Source organism: Engystomops pustulosus, chromosome 1 (genome assembly GCF_040894005.1).
Source record: "Engystomops pustulosus chromosome 1, aEngPut4.maternal, whole genome shotgun sequence".
Classification (NCBI taxonomy): domain Eukaryota; kingdom Metazoa; phylum Chordata; class Amphibia; order Anura; family Leptodactylidae; genus Engystomops; species Engystomops pustulosus.
The window spans coordinates 198,239,585-198,252,201 of record NC_092411.1 but is presented as its reverse complement, the minus strand read 5'-3'; the positions used below and the strand labels follow the sequence as shown (position 1 = coordinate 198,252,201).

The window sequence follows — 12,617 nt, the reverse complement described above, 5'->3', positions numbered from 1 at the left end:
TTCCTTACTGATATCACATGATTTAAAAGCATTGCTGTGAAACTGCAAAACTGCTGCAAACGTTACTATTTGAGCTCAAGCCAATGAAAACATAATATTATATGCAAAGAAACCAGATGCATTATGTAATATCTTTACTGCAGACCCGTGGAGCTGCCATCATCACTAGTATTCATCCATTATGGTACATGTCAACAAAAAGCTGCAAGGATCAGCAGGTTCTAAGTGCTGAGCAGAATTTCATTTTCTGTTAAATGTTTTAAGGCATGTTGTCAGGCTGGTTAAAACTAAATGCTGCTGCATTATGAGTAGCATTAAAACCAGCTTAAAACTTTGCCAAAGAGACTATCAGTGTTTGAAAATATATCAATTCAAGATGATTGAGATTATTCAGCAAATAATTAATATTCTGTAATGAAAAGTTATACAATGCTCCCATATACTCTCTTTATCAATTCCTCATCTCTCTCTGCTTGCTGTCCTTCTATAGAAAGCTTCTAGTTACTTCCAGTGGACAGAAATCTATCCATGGTCATGTGATATCACACATGGGTGCATGGCTCATTATCACACAGCTCTGATTACTCTTGGTGATATAACAGCCTGTGTGACATCACATGACCAGGGACAGATTTCTATCCACTGGATAGAAGCTTTCTATAGGACAGCAAGAGGAAAATTCTGAGGAATTGATTCAGAAAGTATATTGGAAAATTGTATAGGAGGTTTTAATTTTTGTAAATGTATGAAAACATTATAAAACCTATACAAATTTGGTATCTACATGATCGCACCGACCCAAAGAATGAAGTTGACAAGTCATTTGGGGAGCACAATGAAAGCCATAAAATCCAAGCCCACAAGAAAATGGTGCAAATGCATTTTTTCACCATTTTCCCTGCATTTGGATTTTTTTCCTGTTCCCAGTACATGGCATGGAATATTCAATACCATCACTATGAAGTGCAATTTGTTATGCAGAAAATAAGCCATCACACAGCTTGTTACGTATAAAAATACAAAAGTTCTAGATTTTTGAAGGTGGCAAGTGAAAAATGGAAATGAAAAAACAGGAAAGGGCTTGGTTCGTACAGAGGTCCATTTGTAACTAGGGTTCGTCTATAAGTAGGGGACTGTCTGTATATAGTTATTTTTAATGAACCGGAGACATGCAGTTTTTAGTTATCTCATTGAACTCTCCAAAAGATTGTTTCTCATAGTCTTTTCTCTTAAAAGTGGTCTTTGAGTGTCTTTCTATATTTCATATTCCTTGAACTATTATTTATTATAAATGATTGGATTTAAAAAGCATTTGTGTTGTTGAAATAAAATAGTATTTTGTTTTGGAAATGTATAACTTAACTTATTTTGATATGCCCAGTATCGTCTGCATAATATATGCACACATGATTTATTTTATATTATCTCTGCTTTTATCACTGCTTCCCATTTCTCACAGTCAGCTTTCCAAGAGGCTGACCTCATTACAACATGACACTCTCTGCATTGCTGGTGATGACCCTACAAGCACAGCATTTTTGATTATTCTTCCGCAGCTCTTGCTTCTGGCATCTGCTTAATGGAAAGATATAAGAACTGGGACACAAGAGAGATGCAAACAATAAAATATCTCTATTTGTTCCACAAAGACAAGCAAACATTTGTACATACTGATCCATTACCATGTAACCATTTCATTTGTAGACACATGTCAGACATTATTCCATCTTGATAAATTTGTTGTGCGCTGACCTTATGATCTTATCTCTTGTCTGTTTTGGCCTAAATGATCTTATTTAACCTGAGATTCATTTTTTTTCCCAGAGAGTATTACTTTATGTTTCAAGACAACAAAGAAATAAGGTAAGAGAGGAAGAAAGGCAAAATAAATTGTCTCATGTATTTATTTTATGACCACCACAGCAGTTTCTATGGCAATAAAAGATGGTACAAAGAAAGTTTGATGTGGCTCGATAAAATAGCAGCGGCCGTTGCAAATGAGTATAAAATAAATAACACAGTAATGTGTGTAATCAGAGGAAGGTTATGACACATCTATTATTTGTTCTACTTACGCTAACTGAATAACAATAGAACAATGGTTAAATAAATTTAGGAAATGCTAAATAAAATTATCTAATTATCTAACTGAGGCAATTGAGGCGTGGAGTAGCCTTTGCTCCCACTCCCCAGAGAGGCTACTGCACAGCCCAGTAGCCTCTCCAGAAAAATAAAAAGGTAGATAAAGTTTCATAAAGTTGTGAAACCATTATAGTATTAGGTAAAAATAGATAAGGGGTTAGTAAGGTCATAGGAACTTTCCGTCAGAAAGAATAATAGAATAGATTTATTTTTTATTTTGCCTTGGACTTGAACAAGAGCTCTTCTGACTGCTTATTCACTGCAATACTGATGTACTGCAGTGTGATGTAAAACTGGATTGTTTAAAAGTAAAGTAGCGCCAGCCCATATCAACCAGTTACATTAATTCTGAAAAAAGGGAAGTGGAATTTGCTTAGAACAGATTAGCTTTAACCTTTTTGATATGTACCTATTGTGTTTTGAATAAGGTGTGCTACCTGAGAACAAGCATCTTTGCCATATGTGAAAAGAAAAAAGACTTCTGTAAAAGCTGAATTCCACAAGTAAAATGTACAGAAATAATTGACCTGCTAGGGATTCTAAATTCTGAGTGTAAATTGCTGTGGGTTTTGTTTTTTATCATGTGAAATGGATCTGTTCTTGGGATTTGTTTCTGTGCATGCAACTTTGCAAACATAGCACAAACACCATTGTTCATTTTAAAAAGTAGAGGCTTTTCCCTTCTAAACCCATCTTTATCTATCGCCAGGGCCCATTTTGTGGGGCCCTGGGAAAAAACTTAAAATGGGACCCCAAAATGAAATTATTTTATGAACACACACATTCAGTAGGAGGCTCCCTTTATACTTGCACAATAATAATTATGTAGTTTACAAACAGTAGTATGGTAAGGCAATGTGTAATATGGGACTGTAGGGAAATTTTATAGTAGATAGACAGATGATAGCTAGATTGATGATAGAAGATAAATATGACAGATGATATAGATTTATAGATAGATGATAGAAGATAAATAGATATAAAAATAGATAGATACAGTAGAAGAGGGATATAAGATCGATAGATAGATCTTCATCCGGGCATTCATCTAATGGGTATTAGAGGAGCAATACATCCTCTGCCCACAAAAGACCACTTGCAGGGAGCAGATTTAGGACAAGGGGCCCTGGCAAATACCTAGTTTTCCACCCCAACACCAGCCCTGTCTATGGCACCCAGTTCTGGGAAGATTTTCAACTTCTTGCTAATTTCTTCTTGCTAGTACTCTTTCTTATTAGTACACTTTCTTACTGTAGAGTGAGATTAAATTGAAAGGCTTTAACAATTGTTTTTCAAAGATTATTTCTAATTGCTTGTTTGTACCTAACATTGTGTTAATAAATAACAGAATGCAGACCAGCAAACTCTTAAATCTTCTGCTGTTAAAGCGGTGGTCACACTTGCTGCTATTCAATTATTCAAAAGATTAGAAGCATCTGTTGCCATATACCATCCAAATTTATATTGAAGTGCACTTCAGTGCCCCAGTTTTAGTTAAAATGCTTTGTTGTGTGAAACACTGCAATGCTGTACATCTAGAACTTTGCCCTTTCTGAACCTTTTGTATTGTATTTTATAACACCTGGCTAAGGAAGTCATATTCTTTTCTCTTTTATTGCTGCTGCTATGAAGAAGAAATATACAAAACACTTTGTATAACACAAAGTACTTTTGTGTACAATGCCTTAGAACCATAGGTCAGATAAGTACTTGAAAGCTGCGCAAAATGACATTTTTTTTCAATAACTATTTTTCAAAGCCTCTTGTAGAACTTACCAGCTCTTCTTGCAGTTGGTGGATAAGTTCATCTCGTTCTTTAAGCTGCAGCTTCAGCATGGAGCAGTCATCTTTCATTATATCCTATGACAACATGAAATCAGATGTTATAATAGGCCTAGCATTTTCTCTTTGTTCTTAACAAGGAAAAGCTGTTTCACACAGTAGGGTATAATTGCATAGAAGTAATAAACCTCAATTTTCTTCTGTCATGTGTGATATTTTTGATAACATCTTCTGAAGTGCAGTATAAACAAGTTAATGTGTCTATGATGAAAAATATAAACATCTATCAGTTTACGAGATGACTTTGTAAGTGTTTGATACTGCCTCGCTTTACACCAAGATCTCCTACTGAAATCCATTTTGAGAGCAGATGGTCACTGAACTCAAAGGTGCAAAATGTACATTTACTGTTAATTTTGTTCCTATGTGTTATTTAACTTCTATTAGTATTTTGAATTAGGTTCACGTATAGGTTATATAGTAGGTTTCATTTTTAAGCAATTAAGAAGTCACTGTATGAAAATTACAATAATGTTTCTGTAGGTAGCTTTTATTTCTTGCTCATCATTCAGCCATCCAATCTTAATGTTACCTATTACATTGTCCATTCCTTGCAAGATAAGTGAAAACATACACATATGTGTTTTTTTTTTGCCAGTTGTCACTAATAGCAAGGTACTTTCACGACCTGTCCAGTATATCGGAAGTATTACAATATTAATGTATATTGCCTTGGCATTTCCCCAGAGCTCAGTTTTATCAAAATTATGCCTGCACAGTCTCTCAGAAGCACAACAATTAAGGATACTATGTTAGCTAGCCATCAGATACATAAGACACCAGTATTACAATATTTGGTAGGGGTCATTGTTTCAGAAACAGTCATTGGAGCAAAGGGTCATCAAGTTATTTTTTGCTCACTTCTACACTATTATACACATCTGTACCTTGCACAAATTAAAACCTTGCCACTTTTATTGACTGGCTTAGCTTACACCAGAGAAATGCATCCAAATTCAGAAACTTTTACATAATCTGTGCCACATGCCCCTTTTCCCCCTCACAGTCCTTTTAAGGTGCAGTCCTGTTATCCTTTTATTTGTATAAGTGAAAACTGTCTAAACACTTAAAAATTGTGGTGAAAGACATCTTAGACTCAATTTTCGACTCAAATTAAGACAGATTTCTTCAGTAAACAGATACATCTTGATAAATCGTAATATGTATTATAAAAGGACCATAGTTATATGGGTAATAAAGGTAGAAAATATTCTTTACATTTGGATTTATCATATGTTCCTCAGACACAGAGACATAAGAAAGTGACCTTGTCCTTTGCAAAAGTGATTCCGTTTTGTATTCTAGTACAATCTATAGCAGTGATGGCTAACCTATGGCACTGGTGCCAGAGGTGGCACTCAGAGCCCTTTCTGTGGGCACTCAGGCCATCACCAGAGATGACTCCAGGTATATTCCTGCAGTCCCAGACAGCCCAGGACTTGCTGTGCACAGAGGTATATTAAAGTGACAGCGCTACCTGGGACTATTTTCTGCTTTATTGGTGTCCTCAGAGTGCTGATATCAATTAAAACTGTGACAGAGAAGGGAGTATAAATCACAAATTAAATTTCTGTGTTGGCACTTTGTAATAAATAATCGGGTCTTTGTTGTAGTTTGGGAACTCGGTCTCTAAAAGGTTTGCCATCACTGATCTATAGTGTCAATTTTATCATACTGTAGAGTGTTCACTCTAACATATAGCGTGACAAAGGTATTTACCTAGGTAGATTGATGAATAAATAGACAGATGTATAGTTGAAGGTATACATTCATAGCGTAGCTAGGGGTCCAGCACAGAAGGAGGTGAAGCACATTCAAGTTGGCCAGGTTGTAGCTAATTTTTCTATTCCTTGATGCTCTTTAGTCCTGCGGCTTAAAATATTTCAGAAACTCTCTAATGAATCTTTGTGTCTGAAGTGTGATGCAGTGATATGATGCACCACCTACACTGGGAAGCATATTTCCAATCTGTGGTTCTGGCATCCTTTAGACAGAGGGTCTAAAACCTACATATCAGAGTAGCCTACATATCAGAGAATGATAGAGCAGGTGTCCCATTGCTCTCACATCTGTCATGTTATATGGGGTTACAGAAACTCTGAGCACACATAGGTAAGGTACTGGAAGAGGGGTGCTCTGAGGTCATAAAGGGAAGCAAATGGGGGTGCTATGGGTGGGATAAATGGAGGGGTTGCATCAAATACTCATTGCCCTGAAGCAGCTGCTGTTATGGGACACTGACAGGCAGTAGCTTCTCTAAAACCAATCACATAAACAGACCTTGTTGTAAACCCCAGGAGCCTTGAAGCCTCTTCTGCATCTCAGGAGGGAAGGAAAAATGATAGAAGTGTTTTTCCCTCCTCCCATTCCCCTTCCTTCTCTTGCAGTTGGGATTAGTGCTGTGGCTATAGGAGGCTGCATTACTAAGCCATGCTGCTAACTACTAACCACAATTATTATCTCTCCCCTGTAGGTGAGGATAAATAATAAGTGAAGTTTCTGTTGGGAGCCTGAAGGACCAGAAAGACCATGCATGATGATAGGTACTGACACCAAAAGTGGGCCCACCAAGTCCCTGTGCCCGGAGCCTCTACCCCCGGGTAGCTACGTCACTGGATACATTGCATTGTTAGTCACATCTTCACTTAACATGAAGACATATGTCTTGTGTCTAATTTATGGAGAGATGTGTTCTCATAATGTACTTTACAACTTTTTATCTCTGCAGGAATATTTGAATAATTTATCAAGGTGATAATAAAGTTAGTATTATTCCTTCATAACAAGATTACACTGTTTGATTATTGTAGGAAATCATTTTTATTTAAGGTACCCAACAATGCAGGTGGTGTTTCCAACAACTAAGACTCTGTTCACGTGACATTTAAGACCTCTGTTATCTATATCATAAAGCATATAATGCACAAAATTTAGGCTTTGATGTGGAATCTGCACATAGGTTAAGAAAAAGTTTCATTTCAATTGAAGAATGTGTTGACAAAACAAACTCACAACATAGATAACATTTAAGCCTTTTTGAGGTTATCAAGGTAACTGTGCAAAATGTGGTTGATTTCTTAACCCCTACGGGACTCAGCATCTTTTGGTCTAAAGGACGCGGCCCCATTTTTCAAATCTGGCCTGTGTCACTATAAGTGGTTATAGCGTGGGAACGCTATGAGATATCCAGGGGATTTTGAGATTGTTTTCTCGTGACACATAGTACTTCAAATTAGTTTAAAAATTTGGATGAAATATTTTGCGTTTAGTTATGAAAAAAAACTAAATTTGGCAAAAATTTGGAAAAATTCTTTATTTTCAACGTTCTAAATTCTCTACTTTTGATGCAAATAGTCAAAGCACCCAAATAAATTCATAACTTACATTTCCCAAATGTCTGCTTTATGTTGCCATGGTTTTTTAAGATTCCACATATTTTACTAAAATGTTATGAGGCTCAGAATTTGGGTGCCATTTTTCACATTTTTTGTAAAATCACCAAAACCCGTATTTAGATGGACCTGCTCAACTTCTAATTGACACTGAGAGGCCTAAATAATAGCTAGACTCATAAATTACCCCATTGTGGAAACTACACCCCTCAACGTATGAAAAACCACTTTTAAGAAGTTTGTTAACCCTTAACGTGTTTTATAGGGGTTAAAACAAAATGGAGGTGCAGTCTGCAAATTGTAATATTTTTTTTCACAATACACTCATTTTGGGTGGAAAATTAAACATTTACAATGGATTAAATGAAAAAAGACTCCACAAAGTTTGATACCCAATTTCTCCCTGCTGAATGGGCGCACGGATGGGCATAGAAGGGAAGGAGGCGCCATCCAGATCAGATTTGCTATGTCACATTGTACAGGCTATAATTTTTTCTTTTTTTATTGAGGACCTATAGGGGCTTATTTCTTTTGCCACTTGAGATGCACTTTTCTGGTACGTAATTTTGGGGCATCTATAGCTAATTGGTGAGATTTAATTAACTCTTTGTTGGTGGAGGAAATGAAAATCATCAATTTTTAGGAAAATTTTTATGTGTTTTTTTTTTGGCCGTTAACCATACCATAAAAATAGTATATTATTTTTATTCTATGGGTCGCCACGATTACAAAAATACTTCATTTATATATATTTTTTATTTTTTACCATTTTTACTGAATAAAAAGTAATTTGGCAAAATTGTTGTTAATTTTAGCATCACCGTCTTTCATATGTATAACTTTTTTATTTTTCACCTCACAAATCTGTTTAAGGGCTTATTTTTTGCAAGAATGATAGCTCTTTTTAGTGGTCTTATTTTAGATTGCGTAACTTTTTAAAATAACTTTTTAGAGCATTTTTAAAGGGCATTAATAAAAAAATCATCTTTTTTTCAGAGAGTTTTTTTAGGTTGTTTTTTATGGGGTTCACTTTGCGGATCTAATAATGATTCTGTTTTATTATGCAGATTGTTACGGACGCAGGGATACCAAATATGTGGGGGTTTTGTGTATTTTATTCAATTGTACTGAATAAAAACTAATTTGGAGAAAATCTTATTCATTTTAGCATCACCATCTTTTTATACGCATAACTTTTTAATTTTTTGACTGACAAATCTGGTTAGGGGCTTATTTTTTGCGAGAACAGTTGTTCTTTTTAGTGGGCTTATTTTAGAGTGCATAACATTTTTTAAATCACCTTTTAGAGCATTTTTTATAGGGTATTAATTAAAAATGATCTTTTTTCGGAACGTTTTTTTGCGTTTTTTTCCTCCGCCGTTTACCGTGCGGGTGCAGTAATGATTCTGTTTTATTAAGCAGATTGTTACGGACGCGGCAATACCAAATATGCGGGGGGTTTTTTGTGTTTTTATGTTTTTTATACTTTATTAAGTGTTTTTATGGGAAAGTGACATTTTAGTGGCTTATATTTTTATGTATTTATTTTTTATTTATTATAATGTGTAGTGTTAAGTGTTTTGCATATTTTTACTTATACATACTTGAACTTAAAACAGCGATGCTCTGATCGCTGGTTTAAGTTCAATACGCTGCTCTACAATACTATTTTATTGTAGAGCAGTGTAAACTGTCTGAGCAAGCTTGCGCATGCTCAGACAGTTTGCAGTCAGACCCGGAAGGGGTCTGGCTGCCATGGAGACCGGGCAGCTCCGGGGCACATGCCAGTCCTCGGAGCTGCCCAGAAGAGGATCGGATCCCCCGGTAAGCGGCACGGGGGATCCGATCCATAGGAGGAAGACCCTTAGTCAAGCAGTCATGCTTGACCGCGGCGTGTAAGGGGTTAACACCCGCGATCGGAGTCGGCTCCGATCGCGGGTGTTAGCGCAGGCTGTCAGCTGTACTAGACAGCTGACAGCCGCTGCTTCTGGTACCGGCTCCGTTTGTGAGCCGGTGCCAGAAGCAGGACGTTATAGTGCGTCCTGGTGCGCTAAATATATAGCCACTGGGACGTACTATAACGTCCTGGTGCGCCTAAGGGTTAATACAGGTGAGGGGGTTTGCAGTGGAGGAGCTCCTCTTCAAGTGTGAAGGTTACTTGCAATTATGGCAGAGTATGATAACAGCCACGCCTCCATGTCCCGGCGGATACATTAAGCTGTAAGTCTCAATAAAGTCTCTTGATGCAACAGGCGAAAGACGCAGCAGCCGGCAAAAGTACGCTAGACCAGACCTGGCGCAGCATTGTGCAAAAACCTGCAAATGAATGTTTGCAGGTTTTTAAAAAGTATGCAGGCACTAATCCGGCCGCCGCACCCCTCTACACAACGCCCACATGGCATGAAGGTGATGTAGTTGCAAGAATTTGTAATTATTTCACTGGCATAGAAACATTGATACATTCCCCTCTATTTGTTTTGTGTAAATACAGACAGTCCCCTACCTAAGAACACTCGACTTACATACAACCCCTAGTTACAAACAGACCTCTGGATTTTGGTAATTTACTGTACTTCAGTCCTAGGCTACAATGATCAGCTGTAACAGTTATCACAGGTGTCTGTAATGAAGCTTTATTGTTAATCCTGATTCTTATGACAACAAAAAAATCCAATTGTCACAGAGACCAAAAACGTTCTGGCTGGAATTACAATGATAAAATATACAGTTCCGACTGGCATACAAATTCAACTTAAGAACAAACCTACAGAACCTATCTTGTATGTAACCCGGGGACTGCCTGTATAGCTAACAACAAAAAAAAAGTTGACCACATCATAAGACAAATTTACTTTCAATCGGAAAGTCACAAAATAACCCCAAAAGTACATAAAAATAACAAAGCACCTTCACAAGAATAACTCCACAATTTTGGGGGACATCTTTCCTAAATTCCTTCATGGTACAGTAAACTTGTAGCACATGTCTATATTTAGCTGGTAGAATAATGGAACAAAAAGTTCTCAAATGTTCTCTTAAATTATTTTGAAATGATTTAATCCAAAACAAAGCAAAAATCTTAATACTTCTGCATTTACAGCAACTCTCAGTGGATCAGCTAAAATGTGGGGCTGTTCCTTATTATAACCAAGTAAAAATTATAATTTGGGAACTAAAAACATGAGGATTTACTTCATCAAACTGATTACACTGTCATCGAGCTGTGAAAGAAAAACATGGCAAATTAATGTTTGACATTATATTTTACTTGTGTTCCCTACCTGGAACTGTGAAAGAAAACAGTATGTAGAGTACGGAATGTACATAAACAAATGGAATCACACAAAAAAATGACTATTTAGAAAAATTGTAATAAACATGACTTTCAATTTTCACGTTACCTCATGTAATATAAAGCCATAGTATTTGTATCTATATACAAAAAGCAGATAACGTCGCACAGCTATTTTAGTATTAATCCTTTTATCAGTTTTCTTTTAAGTGGTTGGCCACTTTTTTGTAATGTATTTACAACTGTTGGAGCAGTATATATTATACATATATATTAGGCAACTGGCCAATATACATCTTATTTCTTAACAGCTTTCTTGAAATGTAAATTAAAGCCTCTGGTTCAAAAATATATTTTATTTATCAGTTGCTTTTCCTTTCCATAAAGTGGCAGAAGATGAAGGGTCATGTGATCTCTAACTGTACATAATGGGGGTCATTTACTAAGGGCCCGATTCACGTTTTCCCACGTTTTACCCGAATATTTCCGATTTGCGCCGATTTTCCTTGAATTGCCCCGGAATTTTGGCGCACGCGATAGGATTTTGGCGCATTGGCGCCAGCATGCACGCGACAAATTGGGGGTGTGGCCGAACGAAAACGGAAAAAAACGCTGCATTTAAAAAAAAAAAATGTGTTGCGAAAATTGCACTTACCTTCACTCAGCCTGGCTCGGTGTATTCCAGTGCGTTCCAGGGAACTTCAACAAAGCAGCCACCTGGTGGACGTCAGAGGAACTGCCTTAATAAATCCCGGCCGGACCTGAATCCACCGCAGAGAAAGCGCCGCTGGATCGCGAATGGGCCGGGTAAGTAAATCTGCCCCAATGCGTCCCTGCATTCTCTACCTTCAAGGACCTTATGATAGTATTCGTGAATACAAGCTTAAAGGGCACCTACCACCACGAATCTACCTATAAAGGTAGATCGGGTGGTAGGTGGATGTATGGGACGTGAGGATAGCCCTTTTTAGAGCTAATCCTCACGTCCCCGCTAGCCTAGCATAAACTTTATTGCCCTAATATGTTAATTTAATTAAGCGGCTACCGGGGCGTGGAGTAGCCGGACACGAGGCTACACGGCGCGGCTACTCCACGCCCCAGTAGCTGCTTTCCCCCGCCTACCCTGTGATCTTCGGCGCGCAGCTCCTGGCAGCTGCGCGCCCTCGTCCGAGAAGCCGGAGTTCTGCGCATGCGCAGTAACTCCGGCCAAGATGCGCGATCTCGGGAACGAGGCCGGAGTTACTGCGCATGCGCAGAACTCCGGCTTTTTGGACGGGGGCGCGCAGCTGCCAGGAGCTGCGCGCCGAAGATCACAGGGTAGGCGGGGGAAAGCAGCTACTGGGGTGTGGAGTAGCCGCGCCGTGTAGCCTCGTGTCCGGCTACTCCACGCCCCGGTAGCCGCTTAATTAAATTAACATATTAGGGCAATAAAGTTTATGCTAGGCTAGCGGGGACGTGAGGATTAGCTCTAAAAAGGGCTATCCTCACGTCCCATACATCCACCTACCACCCGATCTACCTTTATAGGTAGATTCGTGGTGGTAGGTTCCCTTTAAGGTCCTGGAAAGCTGATTGGACAATTAGAATCGCATGATCTCTCCATCTCCAGCCAATTTATTGATAAGAATTACAGCCAATGAGGTAAAAGCTATTTCTGAACCAGGGGGTCTTTACTTAACACTTCAAGAAGTGTACAGGCGGTGCCCTACTTAAGAACACTCGACTTACATACGACCCCTAGTTACAAACGGACCTCTGGATGTTGGTAATTTATTGTACTTTAGTCCTAGGCTACAATAAACAGCTATAACAGTTATCACAGGCGTCTGTAATGAAGCTTTATTGTTAATCTTGATTCTTATGACAACCCAACATTTTTAGAATCCAATTGTCACAGAGACCAAAAAAGTTCTGGCTGGGATTACAATGATAAAATATACAGTTCCGAC

The 12,617-nt window shown here is 38.0% G+C and overlaps 1 protein-coding gene across 1 annotated transcript in view; it reads right to left on the bottom strand.

Moving 5' to 3' along the window:
- CCSER1 (coiled-coil serine rich protein 1) overlaps window positions 1-12,617 on the bottom strand; it is a 573,345-nt gene that overhangs the window by 75,433 nt on the left and 485,295 nt on the right. The window contains exon 8 of the mRNA XM_072117766.1: window positions 3,919-4,002. Coding sequence (XP_071973867.1) covers window positions 3,919-4,002 — 84 coding nt within the window. The remainder of the gene's footprint in view (window positions 1-3,918; window positions 4,003-12,617) is intronic.